Genomic DNA, 16,491 nt, shown 5'->3' with positions numbered 1-16,491 from the left:
TGCCATCTCGGCTCACTGCAACCTCTGCTTCCTGGGTTCAAGCGATTCTTCTGCCTCAGCATCCCGGGTAGCTGAGACTACAGGCGCGTGTCACCATGCCCAGCTAATTTTTTGTATTTTTAGTAGAGATGTGGTTGCACCGTATTAGCCAGGATGGTCTCGATCTCCTGACCTCGTGATCTGCCCCCCTGGGCCTCCCAAAGTGCTGGGATTACTGGCATGAGTCACCGCACCTGGCCCCCTCAATTACTTTTTCTAAGCCTACTTTTGAGATTGATACTATCTTTATTTATTTATTTATTTATTTATTTTGAGACAGAGCCTCGCTCCGTTGCACAGGCTGGAGTACAGTGGCGCAATCTCGGCTCACTGCAACCTCTGCCTCGTTCAAGCGATTCCCCTGCCTCAGCTTCCCAAGTAGCTGGGATTACAGGCACCTGTCACCACGCCTGGCTACTTTTTGTATCTTTAGTAGAGACAGGGTTTCACCATGTTGGCCAGGCTGGTCTTAAACTCCTAACCTCAAGTGATCCACCCACCTCAACCTCCCAAAGTGCTGGGATTACAGGCGTGAGCCATCACACCTGGCTCCTTCAATTTTTTTATTGTGGTAAGATACATATAAGATTTACAAGACTTAACTATTTTTAGTGTATAGTTCGGTAGTATTAAGTACATTGATACTGTGCAACCATTGCCATCATCTTGTAAAACTGAAGCTCTGTACCCATTACAACAATAACTCTCCATTTTCCCCAACCCCCAGGAACCGCCATTCTACTCATTGACTCTATGATTTTGCCTTCTAAGTACCACGTATAAGTGGAATAACACAATTTTTTAAAGAACTTTTTTTTTTTTTGAGACAGAGTCTCCCTCTGTTGCCCAGGCTGGAGTGCAGTGGCATGATCTTGGCTCACTGCAACCTCTGCCTCCTGGGTTCAAGCAATTCGCCTGCCTCAGCCTCCTGAGTAGCTGGGATTACAGACGCCTGCCAGCACACCCAGCTAATTTTTGTATTTTCAGAAGAGACAGGGTTTCACCATGTTGGCCAGGCTGGTCTCGAACTCTGGGATTACAGGCATGAGCCACCGCGCCTGACCTTAAAGAACGTTTGAAGTTTATTTCCACTGTTACAGATTTTTTTTTTCTTTTTTTTGAGATGGAGTCTCGCTCTGTCACCCAGGCTGGAGTGCGGTGGCACGACTTCAGTTCGCTGCAAACTTCACCTCCCGGGTTCAAGCGATTTTCCTGCCTCAGCCTCCCGAGTAGCTGGGATTAAAGGCGCCCACCACCATGCGTGGCCAATTTTTTTTTATTTTTAGTAGAGACGGGGTTTCACCATGTTGGCCAGGCTGGTTTTGAACTCCTGACCTCTAGTGATCCACCCGCCTAGGCCTCCCAAAATGCTAGGATTACAGGGGTGAGCCACCACACCCGGCCCAGATAGTATTCTTATATAATAACAGATGAGTTGCTGTCAGATGTTTATTCTCATTGGTAGAAATAATAAGAATATAGGGCATAAATGGCCTTTTTCAAAATCTTACAGGTGAGGCAGATGTTGAAGTCCATTCAAACTTTGAAAAAGTTATGACGTAGGTGATCTTGCCTTATTTCCAAAGGACACATACAGAAAGAAACACCTTTATTTATTTAGAATCTTTCAGAGGCCCAGACCTGCTGGCCTGTTTTTGAAAGGACTTTGCCTCCGTTGGTGTCATTTTTTTCTCTCAGTTTATACTACTGTGAAAATGATAGCTTTTTTTCAACCTCCTTTATGCTCAAGGAATTTTTGTTTCCAGGGAATTTATTGAGGCATGTCTATATTTGATGTAGATTTCCTTTTATTTTCAGGTATTTCTGGTGGTCGCATTCATATGTCAGTTTTAGGAAGGCTTGGGACATTTGAAACTCAGATTCTGCGAAGAGCTCCTCTTAGATCCTTTACAGAAACACCAGCATACTTTGCCTCAAAAGATGGGATAAGTAAAGATGGTTCTGGAGATGGAAATAAGGTAATTATGTTATCTTATTGGCATCTGTACACATTGTGAGTTCCCTCCTTTAAAAAAATATAATAGTACTGTCTCTTACTGGCTTATATGTTTTCTGTAGGAAATATGAGATAGCTAAAATGATCTGAATAATTTTATGTAATTAGATGTTTCATTTTGAACCTTAAAATACTTTTATAAGCATTGCACATAGTAAGCAGTAATTAAAATTTCTTACACCCCAAAGTAGTAAAGAAGTGTCATTAAATGACAGTCAGTAGGATTGAATTAGGAATAGCCATCATTTCCTGCTTTCATATAACTCTTATAACCCATGACAGTATAAACCTCACTTTATCCTCTACCTAAAAATTTCAGATTTGTGGTATAACTTAATGTTGGGCTACTCTGGTAGCCTAAAAATTTCATATTTCTGGTATAACTTTATGTTGTAGCTAGTATAACTTATGTTGGTAGTTGTATTGAGTCAGTGACTTACCAGTTTTTTTCATTACATGAATTTGACTAACACTTGAGTTAATTTTATATGTTAGACAAAATGTGAGACACTTACATATCCATACTTAACAGTGACTCTGATGTGAGTAAAATTATTCCCATTTTAGAGATGAGAAAAGTTAGATCTAAGAATAGTCAGAGTCATTACCTACCATGATAACTCCTGATTCAATTTCATTGAAATGTTTTTTACCCTTAGTAAATTTTCTAGTGCCTGAGTCATTGAATGAAAGCTGTTTATTATATATGTTGGCACATGTTATACAAAGGAGGACTGCAGATATATATGTATTTACTAGAACTGATTTGATTTTTGAAGTAAATAGATCTTCTGACACCAGTAATAGAATTATAAAATATACTAATAATTTCATCCTAGAAATATAGAAGATTATAAAATTAATTACAAACAGTATTGTTTACATTTAAGTTGGTTGCCTGAAACTAATAATTGACACTCTTCCTTTTTTCTCCTTCATAAACGTTAGAAATCAGCAAATGAGGGAAGTAGTAAGAAATCAGGCTCTGGGAATTCTGGGAAAGGTGGAAACCAGCTGCGCTGTCCTAAATGTGGCGACTTGTGCACACATGTAGAGACCTTTGTATGTAAGTATTACATCTTCTACTGTTCTTTTTTCCCTACATTTTCTGTAAATTACTAAGTGTATAAAAATATGTAAATTATGTAAAATGTATAAATATAGGCCAGGTGCAAACGGCTTATGCCTATAATCCTAGCACTTTGGAAGGAGGAGATGGGAGAATCCCTTGAGCCTAGGAGTTCAAGACCTGCCTGGGCAACATGTTGAGACACCTGTCTTTCCAAAAAAAAAAAAAGCCAGGTATGGTGGTGCATACCTGTGGTCTTAGCTACTTCTTTTAAGAAGGTTGAGGCTGCAGTGAGCCATGGTCATGCCACTGTACCCCATCCTGGGTGACAGAGACCCTGTCTCAAAAAAAAGATATATATATATATAAATTGTATTAAATGTGTAGAAATATGGATTATATGAAATAGATAAATGTATGTGACTTTGTATGTTATATAAATTATATGTAAATTGTATGAGCTTACCTGATTCTCTCTTATGTTCACTATATACTAGAAAATCTTCAGGACTGGTAATAGTTTGCACTGTTGTGTAAGAGATAATTTAAGAAAAACATTTGCTTCTTTATTTTGCTTACTTGTGTTTATTTCAAATTAGATTTTGTGAATTTCTGGATGTGATCATTAGGCTATAGGAGAACCAAGATTTATTTGTTCTGTATTTATTACTACTTTTTTCAAATACATATTGAATATCTCACATGGCTGGGAAGGCCAGTCATTCATATATTAAGGTAATTTCCCTTAGTACTTACCAAAGGAGGTAAGCCCTCAATTCCAGGAAGCATCTGATAATTATTAATGATTCAGACACTCAGAGAAGGAAGAAATCAGGGCTGGGCACAGTGACTCACACCTGTAATCCCAGCACTTTCAGAGGCTGAGGTAGGCAGAGTGCTTGAGCCCAGAAGTTCAAAACCAGCCTGAGCAACATGGCAAAACCCCATATGTATAAAAAAATAAAATTAGCTAGGCATGGTGGTGCATGGCTATAGTTCCAGCTACTTAGGGGCTGAGGTAGGAGGATCGCTTGAGCCTGGGAGGTGAGGCAGCAGCGAGCCAGCCATTGAATTCCAGCCTCGGCGACAAAGCAAGACCCTGTCTCAAAAAAAGAAAAAAAGAAGGAAAAAAATCATGTATCCTACTTTTGCTGTTAGTGTCAGTAACTCTCTGAAATGCAAAGATTCTACTACAGATATTTTCATTAATGAATCAAATAATCAAAAAACTCATTACTTAACATAATTTAGAGTTAATGGTAATGAATTGTACCACCATGTCAGCCTTCCTATACAATCCAATTGAAGAAAGCTTCAAGATTGTAAGACTTCAGTGTCTGATGGTTGGCTAGAGAGTATTCTCTATCTCCTAACCCTAATATTGAGACTTTGGTTACAATTTCACACTTACCATTAACCATAATTGGCCACCATATGAAAAGGTACTAGATGTAGTGTATTTTTGTGTACTGGAAAGACTTAAAGTAGCTCCATCCCATAGCTGGAATATTAGGGGTTCTGAACAAAATTTAATTTGGATCACAACATAAAATGAAAGTGGGCCAGGCGCTGTGGCTCACACCAGTAATCACAGGACTTTGGGAGGCCGAGGCGGGCTGATCACTTGAGGTCAGGAGCTTGAGACCAGCCTGCTCAATATGGTGAAACCCCATCTCTACTAAAAATACAAAAATTAGCCGGGCGTGGTGGCGTGCATCTGAAGTCCCAGCTGTTCGGGAGGCTGAGACAGGAGAATCGCTTGAACCTGGGAGGTGGAGGTCATGGTGAGCCAAAATCACACCACTGCACTTCTCCAGCCTGGGCGACAGAGTGAAACTCCATCTCAAAAAAAAAAGGTAGAACTGGATGTTAAAACCTTCTAAACAAATTTGATGTGATATAATAAAATTATACAGAGGCTGAAAATTGTTCAATTTATAAGGTCAGTGTCTTATATTTTAATCAAGAAATTTTCCTCCTTTTTTTTCTTCAAAGAAACATTTCAACCTTTATAGACCTAAAGAATAATTTGTTGCCAGGCGCGGTGGCTTACACCTGTAATCCCAGCACTATGGGAGGCTGAGGTAGGCAGATCACCAGAGGTGAGGCATTCAAGACCAGCCTGGCCAACGTGGTGAAACCCCATCTCTACTAAAAATACAAAATTAGCTGGGCGTGGTGACGGGCACCTGTAATCCCAACTACTCAGGAAGCCGAGGCAGGAGAATTGCTTGAACCTAGGAAGCGGAGGCTGCAGTGAGCCGAGATCACACCACTGCACTCTAGCCTGGGAAACAAGAGTGAAACTCCGTCTCCAAAAAAAAAAAAAAAAGAAAGAAAGAAAAAAAAGAAAAAAGAATAATTTCTTAGAGTAGAAAAGGAAAGAAACTAATATTTAATAAATGCCAACATATATAGTTTTATTCTTGCACCCTTAATTTTGCCAGAACAAAGAGTATTCTCCTTTTTATAAATAAACTGAGATTTAGCAAGTTTAAGTAACTCATTCAAGGTCACATAGCAGTGAAGAATTGCTATTCAGAAATTCCTATATCATACATTTCTACCATCTGGAGATACTTTAGGAGTAAACTAGCTCCTCTTGGGATTAAATTTATTTTCCTTCTATGCATTCTTTCCAAAACTTGCCAGGTTGTATTAGTCACTGAAGGTGACTGTTAAACTTAGAGATTCCCAAACTCCTTCCCTAGAAATTATGATTCTGTAGATGTGGGATGGGGTCCTAGAATTTGTATGTTAGTAGTATATGTATATTATTAGTTAGACCAAGTGTGGAAACACTACTTTAGTGTAATCAATTCAAGGCTGAGGCCTGTTTGCTTTGAGAATTCTAATTGTGGGTGGTGATATGGGAGTAGAAAATGTGGAAGGAAAGAATGAAAAAAAGAGCACACACTTATGTGCAAAATTAATAGCAAATGTGTTGATTCAGACATCGCTAGGCTCAGAAAATATGCAGATGATCATGACACTGTCCCTGTCCTCTGTAACTATTTGTAGGCCCTAGCAGTGCAGTGAGCCCCTCCTCCCTTAGTTTTGTGTACCCATAATAAAAGTCTTTTCAGAATGCATCCTTTTGAATCCTTCTGTGTCTGATCATTAAAAGTTGGGTCTTCATAGTCCTAAAGAGAGTTTTATTTGATCTCAGGTTACTAACAGGTTGAGCATCCATAGTCTGAAAATCTGGAATTCAAAATGCTCTGAAATCCTTTTGAGTGCATCATGACGCTTAAAGGAAATGCTCCATTGGAGCATTTCAGATTTCAGATTTCATGTAGGGGTGCTTAACCAGTGTATTTCTGTGAATATTCCAAAACGTGAAAACATTTGAACTCTGAAACACTTCTGGTCCCATGCATTTTGGTTAAGGGATAACTCAGCCTGTTTTTTTGTTTGTTTTTTGTTTCTATTGTTTTTCTGAGGCAGTTTCACTGTTCTCACCCAGGCTGGAGTGCAGTGGCGCGATCTCGGCTCACTGCAACTTCCGCCACCTGGATTCAAGTGCCAGCCTCAGGTGCCTCAGCCGCAGCCTCCCAAGTAGCTGGGATTACAGGTGCCCACCACCATGCCAGGCTAATTTTTGTATTTTTAGTAGAGACGGGGTTTCACCTTGTTGGCCAGGCTGGTCTCGAATTCCTGACCTCAGGTGATTCACCTGCCTTGGCCTCCCAAAGTGCTGGCATTACAGGTGTGAGCCACCATGCCTGGCCTGCATTTTAAGTCTGCATTTATTTGGATACTAGTTTGTAAACATCTTTTTATATGCTTTTTGGTCAGTTGTAATTCTTTTGTGAATGGCCTGTTTAAGTAATTGTCTACTTTTTTATAATTTTAATTATTTTTAATTACTTGAAGAATGCATATATAGATCCTCCTTTATGAGAAAAGAATAGACCCTGATAGATGAAGCTATAAAGTTCTATAACATATCTTCATTGAACGTGTGATTTTTTTTAAAGTATAAATAGCATATTCATATTTTTGCAAATTGCTTGTTTTCAGTACGCAATGTTTTGAGAGCTGTGTATGTTAATGCAGTTGACTCCTGAACAGTGGGTTTGAATTGCTCAGGCCCACTTATAGCTAGCTTTTATTCAACCAAACACATAATGGCCAGCATATATGAGGAGCTAACTTTTCATATGTGTGGGCTCCACAGGGCCGACTGCAGGACTTGAGTATGCATGGATTTGGTTATATGTGGGTGGTCCTAGAACTAGTCTCCTATATGTGCCAAGGGACAGCTGTACATGTAGGCCTAATCCTTTCCTTTTAAAAATTTATTTGAGATATCATCATTCATATACCATGCAATTCATCTTCAGTGGTTTTAAAATATTTACCAAGTTGTGGCCCGGCACGGTGGCTTATGCCTGTAATCCCAGCACTTTGGGAGGCCGAGGTGGGCAGATCATGAGGTCAGGAGTTTGAGACCAGCCTGACCAACATGGTGAAACCCCATCTCTACTAAAAACACAAAAATTAGCCAGGCTTGGTGGCATGTACCTGTAATCCCAGCTACTTGGGAGGCTGAGACAGGAGAATTGCTTGAACCCGGGAGGCGGAGGTTGCAGTGAGCCGAGATCACACCACTGCACTCCAGCCTGGGTGACAGAGCGAGACTCCGTCTCAAAAAAAAGAGGCCAGGCATGGTGGCTCACGCCTGTAATCCCAGCACTTTGGGAGGCCAAGGTGGGTGGATCACGAGGTCAGGAGATCGAGACCATCCTGGCTAACACGGTGAAACCCCGTCTCTAATAAAAATACAAAAAATTCGCCTGTGTGGTGGGGCACGCCTGTAGTCCCAACTACTCAGGAGGCTGAAGCAGGAGAATCTCTTGAACCCAGGAGGCAGAGGCTGCAGTGAGCCAGATCGCACCACTGCACTCCAGCCTGGGCGACAGAGCGAGACTTTGTCTCGTCTCAAAAGAAAAAAAAGATATTTACCAAGTTGAATGATCATCTCCACTATCTAATTCCAGAACATTTTTCATCACCCCAGAAAGAAACTCCATAGCCCTTAGTCACTCTCCACCCTCCTCCCCTCCTAGCCCTGTTAACTATTAACTACTTTCTCTATCAATGGGTTTGTCTATTCTGGGTATCTCATACAATGGAATTATACGATATGTGGCATTTCATACCAGCCTTATTTTCTTTAGCATGTTTTTAAAGTTTATCCAGTTTGCAGCATATATCAGTATTTCATTGCTTTTTGTGGCTGAATAATATTTCATTGTTTAGACATTCATCAGGTGATGGACATTTACATTGTTTCTACTTGTTGGCTGTTCTGAATAATGCTCCCATGAACATCTGTGTACAAGTTTTTGTGTGGACATATGTTTCTAATTCTCTTGGGTATATGTTTAGGAGTGGAATTGCTGGGTCATGTGGTAACTCTGTTTAGTTTCTACAGAATTGCTAAACTGTTTTCCATAGCAGCTGTACCATTTTACAATCTGACCAGCAATATGAGGGTTCCAGTTTCTCCACATCCTTTTTACCACTTGTCTGTCTGTCTTTTTTTTTTTTTTTTTTTGAGACAGAGTCTCACTCTGTCACCAGGTTGCGGTGGCACTATCTCGGCTCACTGCAACCTCCACCTCCCAGATTCAAGCAGTTCTGTCTCAGCCTCCCAAGTAGCTGGGATTATAGGTGCCCACCACCACACCCAGCTGATTTTTGTATTTTTAGTAGAGACAAGATTTCACTATGTTGGTCAGGCTGATCTCAAACTCCTGACCTCAGGTGATCCTCCTGCCTCGGGCTCCCAGAATGCTGGGATTACAGGCATGAGCCACTGCGCCCAGCCTGTCTTTCTTTATTCATAGTGGATATGAAGTGGTATCTCATCATGGGCTTCTTTTGGTTTTATTTTGTTTTTAGAAACAGGGTCTTGCTCTGTCGCCCAGGCTACGATGCAGTGGCGCAATCATAGCTGACAGTAGCCTCACCTTCCTGGGTTCAAGTTGTCCTCCCACCTCAGCATCCTGAATAGCTGAGACTACAGGCAAATGCCACCCTAGAGACAGGGTCTCATTTATGTTGCCCAGGCTGGTCCCGAACTCCTGGGCTCAAGTGATCCTCCTGCCTTGGCTTCCCAAAGTGCTGGGATTTTTGTGCTACCTCCTGGGACTCACTGTGGTTTTGATTTGCATTTCCCTAATGACTAATGATGTTAATCTTTTCTTAGGTTTATTGGCCATTTGTCTGTCTTCTTTGGAGAAGTGTCAATTTAAATCCTTTGTCTTTCTTTTTTTTTCCCCCCAGACGGAGTTTCGCTCTTATTGCCCAGACTGGAGTGCAGTGGCGTGATCGTGGCTCACTGCAACCTCCACCTCTCGGATTCAAGCAGTTCTCAGCCTCAGGCTCCTGAGTAGCTGGGATTACAGGCGCCTGCCAACATGCCCGGCTAACTTTTTGTATTTTTAGTAGAGATGGGGTTTCACCATCTTGGCCAAGCTGGTCTTGAACTCCTGACCTTGTGATCCGCCCACCTCAGCCTCCCAAACCAACAACATTTTATGTAAAGAAATATAGGATACTTGTAGTAGCTGTTTAAAGGAAAGAATTTATCTCCTGGTAACTTAACAAAATTAGATTTTTGCCCCTTGTTTTTGGAGTAAAAATGCATTGGCCAGGCATGGTGGTTCATGCCTGTAATCCCAGCCGTTTGGAAGGCCGAGGTGGGTGGATCACCTGAGGTTGGGAGTTTGAGACCAGCCTGACCAACATGGAGAAACCCCATCTCTACTAAAAATACAAAATTAGCTGGGTGTGGTGGCGCATGCTTGTAATCCCAGCTACTTGGGAGGCGGAGCTTGCGGTGAGCTGAGATCGCGCCATTGCACTCCAGCCTAGGCAACAAGAGCGAAACTCTGTCTCAAAAAACAAAACAAAACAAAAAAGTGCATTGCAATGCTTGTATTTTTTTTTCCCAAAATAGCATTTTGATAAATAACATTGAATCCTTGAATTTAGGGATATGTTGAAAATATGTCAGTGTAAAATTGTGTTGCAAATATTCAAGTCAAATTTAAGCAACCTTTCAACAATAAGCAAAGAGGGATGTGATTTGTTGGTGTTTAATCATTTTCCTTTTGACCTAATTTCCTTAGAGAAATATTTTGTACTTGTGCTCTCAGGCCAGATTTTCCTGTCACACTGCCTGAACTAGATCATCGGCTTCTCTGCCCTTTAATCCTTGCCCTGTTTACCATCAGTAACAATTGTAAACTAGTGCCTCATCATTATAAAGGCAGTAACTATCTTTCCCATTGATGGGAAGTGGTGATTATTTACTTAGGCTTGTGTTAGTCACAGATGCTTCAAATAGCTTGATCTTTTTCTTTAAGCATTTATACGTGATCAGCAAATAGGAAACATGGATGAAACCGCTTAATCCTTAAAATTTGCTAATAGAATTTATCCGAAATGTTTTTTTTTTTTTTGAGACTGAGTCTCGCTCTATTGCCCAGGCTGAAGTGCAGTGGTGTGATCCCAGCTCACTACAACCTCTGCTTTCCAGGTTCAAGCAATTCTCGTGCCTCAGCCTCCCCAGTTGCTAGGATTACAGGCACAAGACAACACGCCCGGATAATTTGTATATTTTTAGTAATGACAGGGTTTCACTATGTTGGCTAGGCTGGTCTTGAACTCCTGACCTTAAGTGATCCACCTGCCTCAGCCTCCCAGAGTGCTAGGATTACAGGCGTTAGCCACCTTGGCCGGCCCAGAATGTGTTTTTAACTAGTCTTGTGTTTAAGAACAGAAACATGGCCGGGCGCAGTGGCTCATGCCTGTAATCCCAGCACTTTGGGAGGCTGAGGTGGGTGTTTCATGAGGTCAGAAGATCGAGACCATCCTGGCCAACATGGTGAAACCCCATCTCTACTAAAAGTACAAAAATGAGCTGGGTGTGGTGGCATGCACCTGTAGTCCCAGCTACTCCAGAGGCTGAGGCAGGAGAATTGCTTGGACCCAGGAGGCGGAGGTTGCAGTGAGCCCAGATCGTGCCACTGCACTCCAGTCTGGGTGACAGAATGAGACTCTGTCTCAAAAAAAAAAAAAAGAACAGAAACACAAGAATTGATTGAATTGATAATGAAGTGGTTTTGTTTGTTTTTGAGACAGAGTTCTGTTGCCTAGGCTGGAGTATAGTGACGTGGTCTCGGCTCACTGCAACCTCCGCCTCCCAGGTAACCATCAAGGGATTCTCCTGCCTCAGCCTCTCAGGTAGCTGGGATTACAGGCACCCGCCACCACACCTGGCTAATTTTTGTATTTTTAGTAAAGACAGGGTTTCGCCATGTTGGCCAGGGTGGTCTCGAACTCCTGACCTCAGGTGATCCACCCGCCTCGGCCTCCCAAAGTGCTGGGATTACAGGCCTGAGCCACCACGCCCAGCCTAAAGTTGTTTTTTTAATATGGAATTGTCTACTTTTTTCATTTAGATTAGTTTGTAAAGACGTAGGTGTGCTTGTTAGTGCAGTGTTCCCTATAATCTGTGGATAGATATTTATATTTAAAATTTTCCCAAAGGAAAAAAAATTCCATGAATTTTTTTTTTTCTCTGCAGTTCTCTCTTTCTAGTTGGGTTACACAAAAATGTATTACTTAGACATACTAGCTTTGTATTTGCCACCTGTACCTATAAGAGATTCTCTACCAAATTGCTTTCTGAGGTCCCCGGTTACCATTAGTAGGGTTAGGCTGAGTTAAGCATGTATGTCCAAACCCAGCTACTTGGGAGGTGGGAGGATCCCTTGAGAACAGAAATTTGAGGCTAGCCTGGACAACATAGCAAGACACCAGCTCTTAAAAAAAAAGTCGCTGGGTGCGGTGGCTCATGCCTGTAACCCCAGCACTTTGGGAGGCTGAGGCAGGCGGATCACCTGAGGTCAGGAATTTGAGACCAGCCTGACCAACATGGTCAAACCCCATCTCTACTAAAAAATACAAAATTAGCCGGGCGTGGTGACACATGCCTGTAATCCCAGCTACTTCGGAGGCTGAGGCAAGAGAATTGCTTGAACCCTGGAGGCGAGGCGAAGGTTGCAGTAAGCCGAGATTGCACCATTGCACACTAGTCTGGGCAACAAGAGCGAAACTCTGTCTCAAAAAAAAAAAAAAGTAAATATATCCATATATCTACATCTTATAACCATGTGTTGTTTTATGTTTATTTGTTTTGTTTATAATAAGAGGGCATGATGGGCACCACCTCGGCTCACTGCAACCTCTGCCTCCCAGGTTCAAGCAGTTCTCCTGCCTCAGCCTGCTGAGTAGCTGGGTTTACAGGTAGTTACCATGCCCGGCTAGTTTTTGTATTTTTAGTAGAGACAGGGTTTCACCATGTTGGCCAGGCTGGTCTTGAACTCCTAAGCTCAAGTGATCCACCCGTCTTGGCCTTCCAAAGTGCTGGGTTTACAGGTGTGAGCCACTGTGCCCCGCCAACATCCTATAACCATGTTTTGAAAAGAAAGAGTAGGCTGGCCTCAGTGGGTCACGCCTGTAATCCCAAGCACTTTGGGAGGCCAAGGTGGGAGGGTTACTCGAGTCCAGGAGTTTGAGACCCGCCTGGGCAACATCATGAGACCCTGTCTCTACAGAAGATTTTTAAAAGTAGGCAGGCATCGGCCGGGCGCAGTGGCTCATGCCTGTAATCCCAGCACTTTGGGAGGCCGAGGCGGGCAGATCACGAGGTCAGGAGATCGAGAGGCGCCTGTAGTCCCAGCTACTCGGGAGGCTAAGGCAGGAGAATGGCGTGAACCTGGGAGGTGGAGCTTGCAGTGAGGCGAGATTGTACCACTGCACTCCAGCCTGGGCGACAGAGCAAGACTCCATCTCAAAAAAAAAGAAAAAAAAAAAAGTAGGCAGGCGTGGTGGCGTGTGCCTGTAGTCCTGGATACTCAGGGAGGCTGAGGTGGGAGGATTGCTTGAGCTTAGGAGGTCAAGACTGCAGTGAGTAGTGATCACACCACTGCACTTCAGCCTGGGCAACAGAGCGATACCCTGTCTCAAAAAAAAAAAAAGAGAAAAGAAAAATAAATCACCTTTAACATAGGATATACTGTAGCTGATCCATTGGAATTGAGAAATCCTTATAAATGTATTCATCCACTGTGTATCCGCAAAGTTTTTTTTTTTTATTATACTTTAAGTTCTAGGGTACACATGTACAACGTGCAGGTTTGTTACATAGGTATACATGTGCCATGTTGGTGTGCTGCACCCGTTAACTCATCATTTACATTAGGTATATCTCCTAATGCTATCCCTCCCCCCTCCCCCCTCCCCCCACCCCGTGACAGGCCCCGGTGTGTGATGTTCCCCACCCTGTGTCCAAGTGTTCTCATTGTTCAGTTCCCATCTATGAGTGAGAACATGCGGTGTTTGGTTTTCTGTCCTTGCGATAGTTTGCTCAGAATGATGGTTTCTAGCTTCATCCATGTCCCTACAAAGGACATGAACTCATCACTGTGTATCCACAAATTTTTTTTTTTTTTTGAGACAGAGTCTCACTTTGTCGCCCAGGCTGGAGTGCAGTGGTGCAATCTCATCTCACTGCAAGCTCCACCTCCCGGGTTCATACCATTCTCCTGCCTCAGCCTCCCGAGCAGCTGGGACTACAGGCGCCCACCACCACACCCAGCTAATTTTTCTATTTTTAGTAGAGACAGGGTTTTACCGTGTTAGCCAGGTCTCGATCTCCTGACCTCGTGATCCGTCCCCCTCGGCCTCCCAAAGTGCTGGGATTACAGGCACCGTGCCTGGCCAAAAATTTTTAAAAGAAAAAAGAGACTCTTTTTATCCTCACTTTAAACTACCTTTGTATTGCTTTCAAAGTCTGCATGATTATCTTTAAATCCAATCTGTATGACTGAGAAAGCAGCATTTTGTTAGTTTCTTAGTGGTTTTTTGATCAGAGAAATAGGAACTAGTGGAGTAAAGATAAAATAAGAAAGATATGAAATAATTATATATATATTTTTTTCTGAGATGGAGTCTTGCTCTATCTCCCAGGCTGGAGTGCAATGGCGCAATCTCAGCTCACTACAACCTCCACCTCCTGGGTTCAAGCGATTCTCCTGCCTCAGCCTCCCGAGTAGCTGGGATTACAGGTGTCTGCCACCACGCCCAGCTAATTTTTGTATTTTTTTTTTTTAGTAGAGACGGGGTTTCATCATGTTGGCCAGGCTGGTTTCTAACTCCTGACCTCAGGTGATCCACCTGCCTCAGTCTCCCAAAGTGCTGGGATTACAGGCATGAGCCAACACGCCCGAAAAATGCTCATGGGTTTAAGAGAATGTAAAGAATATACATTTTTTACATTTTTAGGAATTAAAATAGATTTATCTCTTTCAACTTTTGTATATGTTTGACATTTTTTATAATATTGGAAAAATATATGAATCTTGTATTTTACTTTTTTAGTTTGTTCATTCAAGTATTTCAATAAAATAGATGATTACTCCATATTCTCAAAGAGGTTTTAAATCTTTTTTAGTGGGCCGGGTGCGGTGGCTCACGCCTGTAAATCCCAGCACTTTGGGAGGCGGAGACGGGTAGATAACAAGGTGAAGAGATCAAGACCATCCTGCCCCATATAGTGAAATCCTGTCTCTTCTAAAAATACAAAAATTAGCTGGGCATGGTGGTGCACCCCTGTAATCCTAGCTACTCAGGAGGCTGAGGCAGGAGAATTGCTTGAACCCAGGAGGCAGAGGTTGCAGTGAGCCGAGATCACACCACTGCACTCCAGCCTGGCAACAGAGCGAGACTCCGTCTCCCAAAGAAAAAAAAAATCTTTTTTAGTGAATGGAAAGTTGGAAAAATTTCACCCAATCTTTTCTTTTAAAGAAGTATATCACAAAATGAAAGGACCTAATAGAAATGAGCAAAAGGTAGTTGACTGATCTATCTTTGTAGTATACTTGGTATATAAATTAGGCTGTTTGTGTGGAAAGTAGATTGAACAGCAAGTCTACTTTTTGTCAGGTGCGTAGCTTTCATTTACAGTGGAGTCTTTAAGGTTAAACACTATTGGTATTTTTTATTTCCCTCTACTTATGTCTGTTTTCTTTTACAGCATCCACCCGTTTTGTCAAGTGTGAAAAGTGTCATCATTTTTTTGTTGTGCTATCTGAAGCAGACTCAAAGAAAAGCATAATTAAAGAACCTGAATCAGCAGCAGAAGCTGTAAAATTGGCATTCCAACAGAAACCACCACCTCCCCCTAAGAAGGTATAAGTCTTAAGCTCAGTCTTACAAGTATTTTATCTTGAAAACATTCCATTGCTTCCCTCTCCCAAGTTTACACTGAATCCTAATACTAGTATATAAACAAGTATTATAGGTTCATAATATGGACCATATGTGGCTAAATTGTTATTGCCTTTTGGAATTTAAATATGGGGTCTGTTGCTTTTTCCCATGTTATGATTACTGTATTCAGTAGCAGTGAAATATAGCTAGATAATTATTAAAATGTTAACTTGTTAATACCAAGTTAATCTGAAATAATATCTATAATAGAGCAAGCAACTTTTGATTTATTTTTGTTCATATGGACCCTTAAATAACACCAGCCTAGGCTGGTCCACTTGACTAGCCTTAAAAAAAAAAAGCCTGCAATTATCTCCCTTAAATTGGTCTATTTTATGGTAAAACAGCCTTCAGTCTAATAATGTAAGTGAGTAGTTTTTTCATAGCCAGTGTGCCGGGCTGCTCCGTATAGCACTGTGGCTTTGGTAGTGTGGACTCTTTAGAAGTCTCAGGCAGAGTATGATTTGGTCCTGTGAGATGTAACAGAATGTACAACCAGCTCCATTGGGTATTTGGTGTGTGCTTTTTGAGAACTGGGAACCCTTGTACCCTGGCTATGTGCCTTCTGTTCTGGCTGTGTCTCAGATGTTTGCACACTTAGATTATTTCTCACTGCCTCAGTGTATCTTTCTTCTACTGTGTTTAGATATCAGTGCATTTGTCTCTACTTCCAAATGTGCTGTGACAGATTTAATGTCATTGGTATAATTTGTAAGGAATAAAGATGTTTAAAACTATAATAAAATGTATATGGTCAACAACTAAAGAATTTGTCATTAAAAATGGAAAATATATTGGGCTTTATATTCTATACGAATTTGTGTAGACTTTAGACATGTGAGTTAAAATTCCAGGCAGTTTGGCCGGGTGCGGTGGTTCACGCCTGTAATCCCAGCACTTTGGGAGGCTGAGGCGGGCGGATCATGAGGTCAGGAGATCGAGACCATCCTGGCTAACATGGTGAAACCCCATCTCTACTAAAAAAATACAAAAAATTAGCCTGGCGTGGTGGCGG

General features: G+C 41.9%; 1 protein-coding gene across 1 annotated transcript in view; it reads left to right on the top strand.

Moving 5' to 3' along the window:
• CLPX (caseinolytic mitochondrial matrix peptidase chaperone subunit X) overlaps positions 1–16,491 on the top strand; it is a 38,788-nt gene that overhangs the window by 3,607 nt on the left and 18,690 nt on the right. Inside the window, exons 2-4 of the mRNA XM_003827965.7 lie at positions 1,858–2,018; positions 3,005–3,122; positions 15,241–15,395. Coding sequence (XP_003828013.1) covers positions 1,858–2,018; positions 3,005–3,122; positions 15,241–15,395 — 434 coding nt within the window. The remainder of the gene's footprint in view (positions 1–1,857; positions 2,019–3,004; positions 3,123–15,240; positions 15,396–16,491) is intronic.

The sequence above is a fragment of the Pan paniscus genome, chromosome 16, assembly GCF_029289425.2.
Source record: "Pan paniscus chromosome 16, NHGRI_mPanPan1-v2.0_pri, whole genome shotgun sequence".
Lineage (NCBI taxonomy): Eukaryota > Metazoa > Chordata > Mammalia > Primates > Hominidae > Pan > Pan paniscus.
Note: the sequence above shows the minus strand (reverse complement) of the source record. Positions and strands in the feature narration are given on the sequence as shown.